We start from the raw sequence: 15,824 nt of genomic DNA on the forward strand, positions 1-15,824 counted from the left end.
AGTTAGGTGAGATATAACTCGATAAAAAATAAGATAATTTACTATCTTTTGCTAAGCAAAAACTTGTGTGAGATTGTCTCACGTGTCGTATTTGTGAGACGGATCTCTTATTTGGGGTCTTCCATGATAAAGTATTACTTTTTATGCTAAGAGTATTACTTTATATTGTTAATATCGATAGGATTACCCGTTTCACAGATAAAGATTCGTGAAACTGTCTCACAAGATACTTACTCATTTGCTAATTTGTGAATCTTGAAGCTTTTCTTTCTCCCACATGTCAAATATTCGTCTTTATGTAAAGCCAAAAAGTAAACTTGCATCCTAAAACTGAAAACGACGGATAAATTGGCGATATGTCCATTATTAATTTCATTCGAAGAACAAAAAATCACGTCGTGTTTATTTTAGAAATATCTACTATCAATTCATTGGAGCCATTTTTAATTGATTTCTTAAAGATTTTTGTTGCTTCATGATCTCACCTTAATTTGTTTCACCTAATTAATGTCTGCAAAATTAGCAGACAACGTACGCGGCGAAAAATTCGGTAGCTTTGTGAAAAAAATTGATGAAGGAAACAAGCGATTTCACATGGAAAATGGAGCTCTGGAAATAGAGTTTCATTCCCTCATTTCGCTGCATCTCATTCGTTGTTTTTTTATCTCATTTGATAGCGTTTGCGTTCTTAGTTATATAATATTTATGAGATGTTTGTTTTCTTTGAAAACACAGTAAATGATTGTATCATATAAAATATTATAGTGAAATTCTTTACATCTTGTCAATGTTTTTTTGCTATAATAATTTTTATGAGTTATTCATGTAAATCTCGATGTCCAATTTTATATTTTATTTTCATATTATTATTATTATCTCAAGACGCTGTGGATCTCAGACTAACAATTAATGCCAAGACTTTGAGATTAGTACTATCATTTAACATTGATTAACATGCAGTGTGAGAGTGAAAGGACTCAAATACTTCGAATTGATTGTGTGCGTGTAAATATGCTACCGGACTGGATTGGACAGAAACCAAATCGGATTAGAATGCGATCATGTAAGATACAGGTTTCGACCGATTGGATTTACCATATTAGGATTATAAGAAAATCTAAAATCAGAATTGAATTAAATTGGATTAAAATATGATTTGAATCAACGTTTTATTTATTTGAACAATTATGTAAAAAAAAGAAGTTATTTATGAAGTAAAATAAAATTAAACATATTATCTATCGGATTCAATCGAGCCGAACTAAAATGATCATTAAACCAATCAGATTCAAAATTAACGTCGAATTCAGTTTAATACAAAACCGATTTAAATCGGTTCGGGATTGATATGTCGGACAAGCATCCTAGATGCCTTACCATCACTAAACTCCTCACCTGAAAAGGGATTACTGATTTGTTTGCCCGGATAAATCGGACATAGCCTATTATTTTTTTTAATTGAATAGTTGACAGAAGTTATTGGCGGTGGCATTTGTAGTGATAATACATAATAAATTCATGAATTTTTGTGATTAATAACGTCAGTCAGTCCTGAAATCTTGACTCTTTTTGGTTCTTATATTCTCAACTAGTCGACTGCAAGCCTGGCCATTATTAGTCTATTACTGAATATCCCCCACACACTCACTTCATTTTCCTTGACCGAAGAGGTCTCACAGTTTCCAATGAAACAAACAGCACGTGCAAGCAATAAAGTTGTGTAATTTCAAGAACGAACATTCACATTTTCAAATCCCACTCAGAGATTTTATAGCAGATCAAATTTTGGAGCGGTTGTTTTTTCTTGTTTTTTTTGCAAGTAGTGTTGTTTGTTCTCTGCATGGGTCTGTTCTATGTGTCAGAAGCGGTGATCTGAATTTGTTCAGCTTATTTGGCGATCTCTGGTGTAGTTTGCTTCTTTATGTAGAGTGTATTAGTGGGTTTCTCAAGAATGTTTCTTTTTCATGAAGATTTATGTCTCTAAGTGTTCGTGAGTTTACTGCTGAGCCTAAGATGGGATTTTCAAGATTGTGTTTTTTACTCTGTTTTTCATTGGGTTTCTTGATCTGTGGTACATTCCAACTGCAATCCTCTCAAATCCAAGTGCTTTTGCAGTTAAGGAAGCAATTAGAGTACCCAAAACAGTTGGATTATTGGCTCAATAAAGGCATTGATCTGTGTTATTTTTCTTCTCCTCAAGTGAATATTTCATGTCAAAATAATTTTATTTCTGAAATCAGAATATATGGTGATATGCAAACAATGGCCAGTGGTTTTGATGGATTCCCTATTCCTTATCAAACTTTGTCACAAAATTTCTCCATGGATTCACTTTTAGCAACATTGTCAAGGCTTAATAGTTTAAGATCTTTGAGTCTGGTGTCATTAGGCATATGGGGTCCAATTCCTGTAAAAATTCATAGGCTGCGGTTTCTTGAATACTTAGATTTGAGTTGGAACTTTTTCTACGGTTCAATTCCTCAGACACTTCCAAGAATTGTGAACCTAGAGATCCTTAAACTTGATGGCAACTTCTTGAACGATACTTTTCCTAATTGGTTAGATTCATTTTCAAATCTTACAAGTTTGAGTTTGAAGAACAATCAAATTTATGGTCCGATACCAGCTTCAATGGGAAGAGCTACTTCTTTGATGGATATCAACTTGTCCAACAATCGAATTTCTGGTAGATTGCCCGATCTTAGTAGCTTGTCTAGCTTAAATTGGCTGGATTTGAGCGACAATAAGTTAGATTCCGAACTTCCAATTATGCCGAAAGGAATAACTGCTGTTTTGCTGAGCAACAACTCCTTTTCTGGTAGAATTCCTGGGGAATATGGCGAGCTAAATAATCTCCAGCAACTTGACCTTTCTTTCAATGCTCTTCAGGGTACTATTCCTTCCGAGCTTTTTACCTTGCCTAATATCACATCATTAAACTTGGCATCGAATATGTTGATCGGTTCGCTTCCATCAAGTTTATCTTGTGGCAGTAGCCTTGGATTAGTTGACTTCTCTAACAATAGATTGAAAGGCGTTCTTCCATCATGTTTGAGGTCGGATTTGAAAACCCGAGTGGTTAAGTTTGGTGGGAATTGCTTGTCGATAGATTTGGAACACCAGCATCCCGAAGCATATTGTGTAGAAAACTCATCCAGAAAAAAGAACTCTATAGGGAAGAATGTGGGGATATTAGCAGGTGTAATTTGCGGGATCATGGTCATATTGGCGATTCTGGCGTTTGGATTTCTTGTATTATGTCGACAGTATTGCCCTCACGGATCATCAGAGCAGCAGTTGCTGCACAAGTCCGTGCAAGATAATTCCGTTAAAAGTCGTGGTTCTGAGCTTATAAAAAATGCAAGTATGTTGTTGCCTTCGCGATTTCAGTTAATGCATAGCTATTTTTGCAATTTATCTTCCTAAGCAGCTTATAAAGGATTGGTCTTAACTCCACAGGATTTATTTCTGATGCGGCGAAGTTAGGCACACAAAATAGGCCAGCTCACCGACTATTTTCTATCGATGAGCTAAAGGAAGCTACAAACAACTTCGACGATCTAGCCTTGATGGGCGAAGGTTCAAACGGAAAGGTTGATCGATCTTTTCATATTGATGTATTTTTTTTAAGGGCGATTTTATTGTTTTCTTGGATGGAAATCAAGACCCAAAATATTGCACTAAATTTCTAGCAAAGCCATAATTTTTTGTACCTTTGGCCTTGTGTGTACTTTTCTTGAATAAGAAGCAGTTATGCCTACGATTCAAAACTAGGCAACTTCTGTCAATATTGGCCTTATTAATGTTGGGTTCTTTTTTGTCTTGTTCTCAGATATACAAAGGAATATTGGAAAACAGGGATCAGGTAGCCGTACGGTGTTTGAAAGTGTCAAAAAGGTATACTATCCGAAACCTCAAACTTAGACTGGATTTGCTGGCTAAACTTCGGCATCCACATTTGGTCTGCCTCCTGGGACACTGCATCAAGATTGAAGGAAAAGATGAAGCCGGTGTCAATGAAGTCTATCTTATTTACGAATATATACCTCATGGAAATTATCAAGCTCGTCTTTCTGGTGAGGGTGGCAAATAATTTGTCATCGGTTGAAATATGACATTATTGGCTTCAACATCAAAATCGAAAGTTTTCTTGAAGCAATATTTCTTAAGCTAGAGCAATTTTTGGGAAATAGATTGCATGATAACTGCATTAACCATGGTGTATTGCTTGATAAATTACTAAAAGTTTACTGCATCGACTCTGCAGAAACTAGTTCTCAAATGGTGATCAGATGGCCGGATAGGTTGTCAATTCTAACCGGCATTGCGAAGGCTGTGCATTTTCTGCACAATGGAATAATTCCTGGTTTTTTCAGCAACCAACTGAAAGCAAAAAACATCTTGCTAATTGAGAATGGGATAGGGAAGCTCCGTGACTATGGGTTATCTGTTGTAGCTGATCAAAAACTTGACAAGGACAAGGTATGGAATATAACGCAATCCGTATAATTTTTCAGAGATCAAAGAAAGTGCCGTTACACTACTGATATATCATCTTGTTATTTTCTTTTTATAGGAAGAAAGTGGAGGCCTTAAATCATGGTATGAGATACTTTGGATCATAAAAATGTTATTATAACAGAGACTATACATTTTGCTTTAACAAAATCTTTAAACATATATAATAAGCAGTGTTGTTTACCATTTCTTTTGAGTTAACTACAATCACTTGCTATTCTATTGTTATCAAATATGGCTTCTAAATATGCAGGCAAGTAAAGAACCTTGAGGACGATATTTATAGTTTCGGGATGATATTACTGGAGTCACTTATTGCACCATCAGTTCGTGCAAGAAAAGAGTCATTCGTGCTCAACGAAATGGTAAGTAATACGATTGAATAACGAGTCCATGTCAACTATCTAGAGTAGAATTCCACATGTATTCTTTGATTTACATTTGTAGCTTAACAAGTGTTTTCATACTCTTTCTTAAGAGAACAACAGGAAACGAGAAACCTAGACCACAAATGACTTGGCCCAAATAAAAAAAAAGGCAAGTAAAACTAAGTAAACCAACAAAAAAATTCAGTCTATTTAGAAATTTCACCTTTTCATCTCCCTTCCCTCTATTTTTCATATTGTTTGTACTTGTAGCATGAGGATGGCTATAATCACCATCCGACGTCGAATCAAAGTTCTGGTGCTTTCTTTTGTCATTGTTCAAACATTATTGGTTCCACTTCTCCTTTCTGAAGCTCATTTTCCTTGTTTAACCCTTCTATTTCCCCTACAATCCGAGGTTATCAAGTGAGAATTTCGAATTTTCGAGCAGTTCTAATGCATTTTTTTTACAAGTTTTCTGATATATACAGGTATCTTTAGGGAATCCCGATTGCATAGGTGGGATAGTTGATCCAATTGTACTGGCATCTTGCTGTCAAGAATCTCTCTCAATCGTGATATCCTTAACTATCAACTCCATTTCTTCCGAGTCGTCTACTCGCCCATCTTTTGAGGATGTCCTCTGGAACTTGCAATATGCAGCTCAAGTTCAAGCAACCTCAGATGGTGAACAAAGAACTGGATAATTACTGCAATCTTGATCTTGTGCCATATAGGCATAGCGGCAAATATGAGGAGATCTTAAATCTGTAGTCATTGATACTTTGTCAACCTGTAAATTTGAGCAACTTGGATGTGCATATATTGTAGTGGAAGCAGTGAACACCTCTTATTGTATCAACTTTCTAAAGAATATTAGGAGATCAAATGTTACATTTTATGAAGAATACAACTTCCAATCAAGGCGGTGTAAGTCCCTCTTACTTCAAAGGTTCTATATCTACTTTGTGAGGAAATTTTCCTCACAACTGGCTTAAGGGAACGATAGTTGGGGCCGTTGGATCTGGGGTGTAAACGAAATGAATTGAGTCTGAAAGTTGAGTTTCCACAGTGTGAACGTGACGAGGGTGAATGTTGTGTGTATCAGAATGTAGGTGTTGTTCGTAGGTGTTGTAACACCCACGACAACATGCAGCGGAAATTATACTTTTAACACACTAACATGTAACTGGAACAATAGTAATACGAGAGACGAGTCAGTTAATTATGCACAAGTATAAAATACTTGTGCGGTGCCTTAGGGCAAAATAATTCACTAGAAAAACTTGTAAGTTTACAAAAACCAATACTAGTGAAAGAATAAAACAACTCCCTTAACAAGGTGAGTAACAAATTGCATCCTAAACCTCTAACAAACCGTATAATCAAAACAATATGAGATGCATCAACTGAGAAGTGAAAGATCTTCAAAACTCAACACTCTAATCAAAACAGTGATTAGGTGTTGTCTTCAGATGTTGTCAGCACTTCACAGCAACAAGCTTTCAACGACACGAGATTTGCTATTCTCGGAAACCGTCTCTGCGTATCAATTCGTCTCTGACTCCCGAAAATCACCAGCCCTGAGTTCAATATTGTCTCCTCTTATTTATACCCACTTCATCATTTTTCCTATTAAACATGGAAAACCAATTTCATTAGGAAACAAACTCTATTGAAAATAAGCATAATATATCTTATAGATAATATCTTGAGTCTTTTGAATCCACACGAAATCATACTCCAGAAAGGCAAAAATACTACGGATATTATCAAAAGGAAAGTAATTGATAAGGAAAATATATCAAGGAATAAAATTCCTTTCAATCTCCCCCTTTTTTGCCTTTCTGGACAAAACCAGTAAAAATGGTAACTCCCCCTGGATTAGTCAACCAGTTGTTGACTCCCCCTGAAAAACAAACCCAGTAAAATTTGCAAGTTAGATGTTGTAGGTTAGATGTTGCAACACTCAGATTATAACATTGATTAGTTCAATATCAAGGGGAAACTAAGAACATAACAGAAGCAGTTAAGGCACACCAATGTCAGAATTTTATGAATTACAGCCACAAAAACATCAGTCAGTTTCCTTCACTCCTGTTTGCGTCTTCATCAGCCATTTTTGTCCCACTGGTCCCAGCAGTGTTTACTCCCCTTTTTTGTCCAGAATGGAGACTTGCCGCTTGCAAAAGCTCATAATCAGCCACTTGATTTTCATAATGCTCGATGGTCACCCTAGCATTATCAATCTGTTGTCGACCATAGGCGATTTGAGCACGAATGTAGGAGAGGGACAGTGTAACATAGCCAGCAGGAGGTGTCGGGGGCAGACTAGAAATGTCGGGCAGAGGGTCAGATGTTGTTTCACCAGTGTGGCCAACATCTGCAGCAACACTCGAACCCATCCAAGGCAGATCGACTTTTCTGTTGCCTTTGAAGTACGCTGGAGAAATCTTCAGGGAATCGCCAACAGGGCAGAACTCTTCATCAATATCCGGAATGAACCCTTGAGATTCCAGGATGCCATAGATGAGCGAAGGGTAAGGGAGCTTGGTTTTCTTGAAATCCCCTTGAGCGTATTGCACTGTATTCTGAAAAACCAGCTTCCCAAAGTTAAAAGCACGCCCGGTTCCAATAGCAAATAGCATGATGGCCTGTGAGCGAGTCACGGTGGTAGTGTTGCTTGATGGAGTCCAGTTCCAAATAGCAGTTTTATGTAGAACAGAAAAGAAGGAGGTGAGATTTGCAGCACTCAATTTCTTGGGATGATCAGGGAAAATATTGACCACACCTCCAGTAAACACAGTGGTGACAGCATGAATATCTAAGTCCTCTTCAGTTTCTTCAATATCTGGGGTGTCATAGAAGGCATTGATCACAGTCGGCGAGAAATTGTAAATACGATCCCGAATGAACACTCTGCCGTATTTCACCGAGTCCTCATCGGCCACACTCCTCAAAAGATTGCAATAAAACTCCAGTACCACTCTGCGACAGTAGGGCATGACTGCAGTGACAGTTGAGAGCAGCCTTCGGCTCTTCAAAAATTCAATCAGATTATGCTTTCCATACGCATCAAAGTCAATGTTTTTCTCTTCAATCAACTCTCGATGAATAAATATGGGCCACAATGCCAAGGCCTCTTCTGAGTAAAACTTCGGAGAGAAGGACTTACTGAGATCATAATCAGCAGAGTCAATGTTGTGGGAGGTGTTGTCAACATCCTCCTCAACATCGGGTGCAGCAGCAGCAACATCAGCATTCTCAGAGGATTCGCTGGCTTCAGAGTCAGTCTCTTCCGATGCATCATTACCTTGTTCCTCTGACTCAAAATCAGACACAGACGAAGAGGAGGAGTCGTCAGAAGCGCCAGGCCGGTTTTGTTCAAACTCCTTCATCATTTCTGAATCAGGCTCTTCCTCCTGAGCCATTTGTCTCTTGGCCGCTTTATCTTCTTTAAGCTGAGCAAGAAACTCGGCCAGTGATTGCTCATCGTCTTCAGGCTTATCAGGAACCCTTTCTTCAGAAGCAACTCGATTGTCCGTGACTGGGTGTTGCTTGTGGGCACCAGTAGAAGAACCACTTTCCTTTGCAGTAACAGTTGGTTTGGGGCGAGCCACCAAGTCAAAATCCTCATCGTTGGAGTCGTCTCCAGATGAGAAATCCGGATCCAGAATAAATGGGACGGTGGATGCCCTTGGTTTCTTTGTAGGAACAAAGTCAGGGTCAAACCCTGCTTGTCTCTTTGACGTGTGACGCATAGGGACAGGGGGGAAAGCTCTCTTCACAGCCTCAAAATCTGGTGGATTTTCAATGTCGATTGCATTCCCGGGTTCACCAGGGGCAATAGTTTCCAGTGGCACTGGTTCTTCTGGTACACTGACCATTGTGATCCCTCCCACATTGGTTTCGACTGCGGGTGTTGAGTCAGGTGATTTTTCCCCCAAACTTGCAGCCATTTCATTTCTGATGTCGTGACGATCGAACCCAGCCATCTGTCGAATAAAGAACACAAGAAATAGTGTGGATTGAAGGGACACAAGAAAATCAGAAGACAGAGATAACTTTTCGCAACAAATGAGTAATGAGAGCAGGACAAAAATTTATACTGTGCAAGGAAATATCAGTCAGTAAAGTTGTGCATCATCCATTCCTAAGTATTTAAGCATATTCCTCCAACGGTAACATTTTCTTGACCCGTAACCGCAGCCTCTTTCCAAATCAGAATTTACGCTCATCCAACGGTAACTTTCCGAGCCGGTGTAAAAAAAATCAGGCAGTGTGAAACGCCACATCGAATTAACCCCACTAACCGTTAGATAGCAATGTATTTCAAGATTGGGTTGGTCGGGGTTTTTGTTTGAATTTCATTTGTCAAGAACTAATAGCCCACTGGACATGATGAATTTACATAACAGCGATATGAGTAACTTAAAATTTATGCCTAAAATATGATCAAAAATGAAACACCACAAGCATGTGATCAAATTGTGGTCTGTCTGTACGTGGGTGTTGGTAACACCGTTAGGCAACACTCACTGTTTTGACTCAAACTTTCTTGAGAATGTTTACATCAGATATGGTAGCTCCCACTCTAGAAGAACGGTCTTCGTTGGACTCCTCTAGGTAGCTTTTTCCGTCTGTAGTTTGACTTAGAAGTGGTAGCTCCCACTCTAGAAGAACAGTCTTCATTGGACTCCTCTAGGTAGCTTTTTCCATTTTCTTCTAAACATTTAGTTTCATTTTTCTTCCCTTTTCTGTTTTTCACCTTCTTGCTCACCAAGTTTCCAAGTCATTTTCACATCAGTCATGACTATGTGATATGCGGGTAGCATAGTGACTTCGATTGAGCATACACCACACCTTAAAGGATTTTGTTAGAAAGTTTTATTCTCAACTGAGAGCACACCATTCAGTAACCGACACTTTGTACAGACTTCACACAAAACAGAATGAATGAAATATGCCTAGCATCCTAAAAATAAAATGCACATGCATGCTGGGTGTTGTCCATAGGTGTTGTAACACCCATGACAACATCTGTGAGTGATCATTGTGTACACAAGCTGAGAGACTTCCTTAGATTGGAGAATCTCTCAAAATCCAATGGTTTTGTAAAGATATCAGCCAGTTGGTTCTCAGTTCCAACAAATTCCATTCGAATCATACCCTTCTCAACCAAATCTCGAATAAAATGATGTCTAATGTCAATGTGTTTCGTTCGAGAGTGTTGTACTGGATTTTTTGAAATGTTAATTGCACTCGAATTGTCACAGTATACAATTAAGGTGTCACTGCTGAATCCATAATCGTTAATCATTTGATTCATCCACAAAAGTTGTGAACAACAACTAGCAGCCGCAACATATTCAGATTCAGCAGTGGACAAAGACACACAATTTTGCTTTCTGCTATACCATGACACCAAATTGTTACCAAGATAAAAACACCCACCCGTGGTACTTTTCCTATCATCTAAGTTTCCAGCCCAGTCAGCATCACTAAATCCCACTAAATTGGTGTTTGTTTCTTTGGTGTACCATAGACCTAAGTTAACTGTTCCAGATATATATCGCAAAATTCTTTTGACAGCCTTTAGATGAGTGACTTTAGGATCAGCCTGGTATCTAGCACACAAACATACACTAAACATGATGTCGGGACGACTCGCACTTAAGTAAAGAAGACTGCCTATGATGCTGCGATACTGGGTGTTGTCAACACCTGCGGCAACATCATCTTTTGATAATTTTTCAGACGATCCCATTGGAGTTTTCATGTGTTTAGTGTTCTCAGCAGCAAATTTCTTTACCACATTCTTGACATACTTGGATTGACATAGAAAGATACCATCATGCATTTGTTTAATTTGTAGGCCAAGAAAGAAACTCAATTCCCCTACCATGCTCATTTCAAATGTGTTAGACATACAATTAACAAACTCAGTAACATGCTTTTGAGAGGAAGCACCAAAAATTATGTCATCCACATAAATTTGACACACAAGTATATCTTGCTTTGACTTTTTAATAAAAAGGTTTTATCAACCTCACCTCGTTTGAAGCCCAAGTCAAGCAAATATTCCGTAAGCTTACCATACCATGCCCGTGGAGTCTGTTTAAGCCCATATAGTGCCTTCTTCAACTTGTAGACATGGTTCGGGTGGTGTGGATCTTCAAATCCTTTAGGTTGGTTTACATACGCTTCTTCTTTCAAAATGCCATTCAAAAATGCACTTTTCACATCCATTTGATATAATTTTATGTCCATGTGACACGCAATAGCAAGCAACAGTCGGACTGATTCAATTCGAGCAACAGGGGCAAATGTCTCATCAAAATCAATTCCTTCAATTTGAGTATACCCTTGAGCAACTAGCCTAGCTTTATTTCTTACAACAATTCCAGATTCATCAGTTTTGTTTTTAAAAATCCATTTTGTTCCAATAACATTCACATTGTCGGGTCTGGGGACCAAATCCCACACATCATTCCTAACAAATTGTTCAAGTTCCTCATGCATCGCATCAACCCAAAATTCATCTTTTAAGGCTTCACTTATATTTTTGGGTTCAACGAGTGAAACAAAACAAGAGTGGCTTACTTGAGAGTACACGGAAGTCATGCATACTAGTCCCATCAATTTCCGATAGTCTACCTTCTCCTTTCTTCTAGTTTGCATTCCTTCAAATGTTTCTCCAATGATCTGAGATGATGGATGATTTTTCTGAATCTTGGTGGGAATGTCAATCCCATCATCGGTTATACCATCATCATTTTCAGTATTCTCTTCTGGTTCATCATTTGATTCTGCCAATGCAGGTGTTGTCTCAGATGTTACAACACCGGGTCCAACATCTGTGTTAGGCAATGTCTCACTTGTATTCAGGAGCCCATCAACTTGATCCTCGATTGTTTTTCCTGTTAGATCTGCAAGATCGTCAAACACAACGTTAATAGATTCCATAGTCGTTCTTGTTCTCAGATTATACATGCGATATGCACGACTATTGGATGAATAACCAAGAAATAAACATTTGTCACTTTTAGAGTCAAATTTTGCAAGATGTTCTCGATCATTCAAAACATAACATACACACCCAAAGACATGAAAATACTTGAGGTTTGGCCTCTTTCCCATGATGATTTCATAGGATGTCATAGTAGAACCACTCCTTAAGTACACACGATTTGAAATATGACATGATGTGTTCAAGGCCTCGGCCCAAAATCTCTTTGAAATATTCTTAGAACTTAACATGACCCTAGCCATTTCTTGCAGTGTTCTATTCTTCCTTTCGGCTATTCCGTTCTGTTGAGGAGTCTTAGGGGCCGAAAATTCATGAGTTATCCCTCTCTTTTCACAAAATGATACAAAGTGTGAGTTTTCAAATTCTTTACCATGATCGGTCCTTATCTTACCAACCCTCAGATTATGTAGATTAGTAATCTTAGCATGTAATTTCTTGAAAGCATCAAATGTATCGGATTTTTCTCTAAGAAATCTTACCCAAGTAAAGCGAGAGAAATTATCCACACAAACACATGAATACTTCTTACCTCCAAGACTTTCCACTTCCATTGGACCCATAAAATCCATGTGCAAGAGCTCAAGACACCGTGTTGTCCCAAAGTGTTGCAACACTTGGTGGGGAACACGTGTTTGCTTACCTTTTTGACATGCACCACAAACATACGGAATTCCAGAGGATAAATTAGGCATACCTCTCACAGCATCGTACTTACCAAGATTCTTTAATGTCTTGAAGTTTGCATGTCCTAATTTTTGATGCCACATGTTTAATTCGCTCACCTTTGAATGATTGCTCACTATGTCTTCTCCAAGTTGATAGCAATTATCAGCAGACATAGTACCTGTCAAAATGCGAGTATTAGTCTTATCAAACACTTCACAATTGTCTTTATCAAACTTAACATGCAAATCGTCGTCACAAAGTTGACTTATGCTTATTAAGTTTGAGTTAAGCCCTTCGACATAGAGCACATTGTGTAGATTAGGCAATCCATCAACATTCAAGGTTCCTTTCCCAGCAATTCTTCCTTTAGCACCACCACCATATGTCACATGACCACTCCTTAGTTCAACAAAGTCAATCAAGTGGTCTTTAGAACCTGTCATGTGGCGCGAGCAGCCACTGTCAAAGTACCATATTCCTGCAATGTTAGTCTTTAATGAAGTATAAATAACAGAGCATTGAATCTGTGCCTTTGGTACCCAAACCTTTTTTACCATCGGTTTTCTGTTGGCAGTGTTGCGCCGGGTGTTGTACAACACCTGTGACGACACCTGTTCAGATTCCCATCTCTTGTAATCCTCTCTCAGTTTAAAACAGTAGGGTTTGATGTGTCCAGGTCTGAAACAGTAGTGGCAGATAAAGTGGCGTTTTCTGGATTTAGACTTCTTGATAGACATTCGCACTTTTGATGGTGCACTCTTTTCAGTATGTGTGGTATTGGGGGTTTCAACACTTCCTTTCACAAAAACAGTTGGTTTTTCCTTTGCATTGGAAGATTCTCCAGTTTCGAACAGACTATTCGAATAACCAAGTCCAGCCTTATCATTCTGTCCAATCATCAAAAGTGAGTCAAGCTTGGATGAACTTGAATTCATCTTGGCAAGTACCTGAGTTGCTTCTCTCAGTTCTTCCTTGGCTTTGCATAATTCCAGATCTTTCTTGCTTAGGATTACTTCAAGTCGTGATATTTGAGACTTCAGCTCAACGTTCTCTTTGGAGAGAATTGCATTTCCTTTTGTTCTTTTGATCCAGTCTTCATACAGTTCTTCGTACATTGACTGCACACTTTCTAGGGTGACTTCATCATCATCAACCTATTGTGTTTCGGACTGACTTGACTCCCCAAGGACTGTCGAATTAAGGCATACAGGATTCGAAGCGGTGTTGCGACCAGGTATTGCAACACCTGTGGCAACACCCAACGGATTGATTTGCATTGAGCGTTTCTCCTTGATCACAGTAGATAATGATGTGTGATTTTCAGATTCATTTGATCCTTGATCATCTTCAGATTCTTCATCACTCAGGGTGACAGTCATGCCTTTGTTTTTCCTAAGACGATTGGCACACTCATTGGCATAGTGTCCATATCCCGAACACTCTCTACATTGCACTGAGTCCAGGTTTCTGACATTAGATTGAACTTGCACTTCGGTTTTTGGTCGAACCTGTCCTTTCATAGGAGTAAACTTTTGAGCTTTTGTAAAAATGGTGTTATTGGGCAGCTCAGATTTTTGCCCAATTCTCTTCTTTTCTCTCATGGTCTTCAAGTAATCACCAAATTTCTTAGTAAACAGAGAGATCGATTCTTCACCTAAATCAGACTTATCCACTTCTTTGGATAGTTGAAGAATTTCATCATATGATTCGGTTGAGGCTTCAAGGGCTATTGTCTTCCCTTTATCCTTTTTCTGCAGATCAAGATTCATTTCAAAAGTTCTTAGAGAACTCATGAGTTCATCCAGGTTGATGTTTGAAGTGTCTTTAGATTCCTCAATGGCGCAAACTTTGACATTGAATCTCTCAGGAAGAGATCTCAGAACCTTGTTTACCAATCTTTCGTTTGGTATGGGATCTCCTAGGCCATGTGATTCATTTGAGAGTTGTCTCAACCGGCAGTCATACTCAAGAATGGACTCCTTGTCCTCCATTCTCAAACTTTCGAACTTTGATGTCACCATTCTTAGCCTAGTTTTTCGGACACTTGCAGATCCTTCACAGTGTTTCTGGAGTATCTCCCAAGCATCTTTGGCGCATACACTGGTGGTGATTAAATTAAACATCCTTGTGTCAACAGATGAAAATATAGCATTGAGAGCCTTGGAATTGTAGTTTGAAGATTGCACTTCATCGACAGTCCATGCACTTTCAGGTTTGAGCCGTGTGTCTCCATCAGCATCCTCGAGTTTCGGTGGACTCCAACCATCAAGTACACGTTGCCAAGCTCTTTCATCAATGGATTTAATAAAAACCCTCATCTTAACTTTCCACAGTGCATAGTTTGATCCATCCAACACGGGAGGCCTAAAAACAGTATTTGTTGATCCTTCCATAATTCCTTTTCACTCTGAAAACAAAACAAAACAGGATCTCACTTAGTAACGTCAAGTGGAAGCTCTGATACCAATTGAAAGTTGAGTTTCCACAGTGTGAACGTGACGAGGGTGAATGTTGTGTGTATCAGAATGTAGGTGTTGTTCGTAGGTGTTGTAACACCCACGACAACATGCAGCGGAAATTATACTTTTAACACACTAACATGTAACTGGAACAATAGTAATACGAGAGACGAGTCAGTTAATTATGCACAAGTATAAAATACTTGTGCGGTGCCTTAGGGCAAAATAATTCACTAGAAAAACTTGTAAGTTTACAAAAACCAATACTAGTGAAAGAATAAAACAACTCCCTTAACAAGGTGACTAACAAATTGCATCCTAAACCTCTAACAAACCGTATAATCAAAACAATATGAGATGCATCAACTGAGAAGTGAAAGATCTTCAAAACTCAACACTCTAATCAAAACAGTGATTAGGTGTTGTCTTCAGATGTTGTCAGCACTTCACAGCAACAAGCTTTCAACGACACGAGATTTGCTATTCTCGGAAACCGTCTCTGCGTATCAATTCGTCTCTGACTCCCGAAAATCACCAGCCCTGAGTTCAATATCGTCTCCTCTTATTTATACCCACTTCATCCTTTTTCCTATTAAACATGGAAAACCAATTTCATTAGGAAACAAACTCTATTGAAAATTAGCATAATATATCTTATAGATAATATCTTGAGTCTTTTGAATCCACACGAAATCATACTCCAGAAAGGCAAAAATACTACGGATATTATCAAAAGGAAAGTAATTGATAAGGAAAATATATCAGGGAATAAATCAAGGAATAAAA

At 38.4% G+C, this 15,824-nt stretch overlaps 3 protein-coding genes across 3 annotated transcripts; 1 reads left to right on the forward strand and 2 right to left on the reverse strand.

The window, feature by feature from the left end:
- Window positions 1-1,607: 1,607 nt before the first annotated feature.
- On the forward strand, window positions 1,608-5,807 carry LOC140822885 (probable inactive leucine-rich repeat receptor-like protein kinase At3g03770). Its single transcript, XM_073183834.1, has 7 exons — window positions 1,608-3,364; window positions 3,460-3,593; window positions 3,833-4,076; window positions 4,268-4,482; window positions 4,577-4,602; window positions 4,772-4,883; window positions 5,375-5,807. Exons 1-7 carry the CDS (start codon window positions 1,975-1,977, stop codon window positions 5,588-5,590), a joined length of 2,337 nt encoding a protein of 778 aa, XP_073039935.1. The 5' UTR covers window positions 1,608-1,974; the 3' UTR covers window positions 5,591-5,807.
- Window positions 5,808-9,933: 4,126 nt separating this feature from the next.
- On the reverse strand, window positions 9,934-13,694 carry LOC140824060 (uncharacterized). The gene is made up of 5 exons (XM_073185662.1): window positions 12,554-13,694; window positions 11,334-11,812; window positions 10,932-11,213; window positions 10,165-10,710; window positions 9,934-10,053 (listed from the first exon to the last, which is right to left on the reverse strand). The coding sequence occupies exons 1-5, from the start codon at window positions 13,692-13,694 to the stop codon at window positions 9,934-9,936; spliced, it is 2,568 nt and encodes an 855-aa protein (XP_073041763.1).
- A 39-nt stretch (window positions 13,695-13,733) lies between these two features.
- LOC140824061 (uncharacterized) lies at window positions 13,734-14,972 on the reverse strand. Its single transcript, XM_073185663.1, has one exon. It carries the CDS (start codon window positions 14,970-14,972, stop codon window positions 13,734-13,736), a length of 1,239 nt encoding a protein of 412 aa, XP_073041764.1.
- Between the last annotated feature and the right edge of the window lie 852 nt (window positions 14,973-15,824).

This window comes from Primulina eburnea, chromosome 2, assembly GCF_022965805.1.
Source record: "Primulina eburnea isolate SZY01 chromosome 2, ASM2296580v1, whole genome shotgun sequence".
Lineage (NCBI taxonomy): Eukaryota > Viridiplantae > Streptophyta > Magnoliopsida > Lamiales > Gesneriaceae > Primulina > Primulina eburnea.

What these genes read in the sequence shown, in the direction of transcription:
- LOC140822885 (XM_073183834.1), top strand. Translation starts at nt 1,975, where the DNA reads ATGTCTCTAAGTGTTCGTGAGTTTACTGCTGAGCCTAAGATGGGATTT. An exon ending in TGAGCTTATAAAAAATGCAA is followed by an intron (nt 3,365 to 3,459) that starts GTATGTTGTTGC and finishes TTAACTCCACAG; the next exon opens with GATTTATTTCTGATGCGGCG. An exon ending in TTATCAAGCTCGTCTTTCTG is followed by an intron (nt 4,077 to 4,267) that starts GTGAGGGTGGCA and finishes TCGACTCTGCAG; the next exon opens with AAACTAGTTCTCAAATGGTG.
- LOC140824060 (XM_073185662.1), bottom strand. Translation starts at nt 13,694, where the DNA reads ATGTACGAAGAACTGTATGAAGACTGGATCAAAAGAACAAAAGGAAAT. An exon ending in TTGTGGTGCATGTCAAAAAG is followed by an intron (nt 11,813 to 12,553) that starts GTAAGCAAACAC and finishes ACGATCTTGCAG; the next exon opens with ATCTAACAGGAAAAACAATC. An exon ending in CCAGACCCGACAATGTGAAT is followed by an intron (nt 11,214 to 11,333) that starts GTTATTGGAACA and finishes GATTTTGATGAG; the next exon opens with ACATTTGCCCCTGTTGCTCG.
- LOC140824061 (XM_073185663.1), bottom strand. Translation starts at nt 14,972, where the DNA reads ATGGAAGGATCAACAAATACTGTTTTTAGGCCTCCCGTGTTGGATGGA.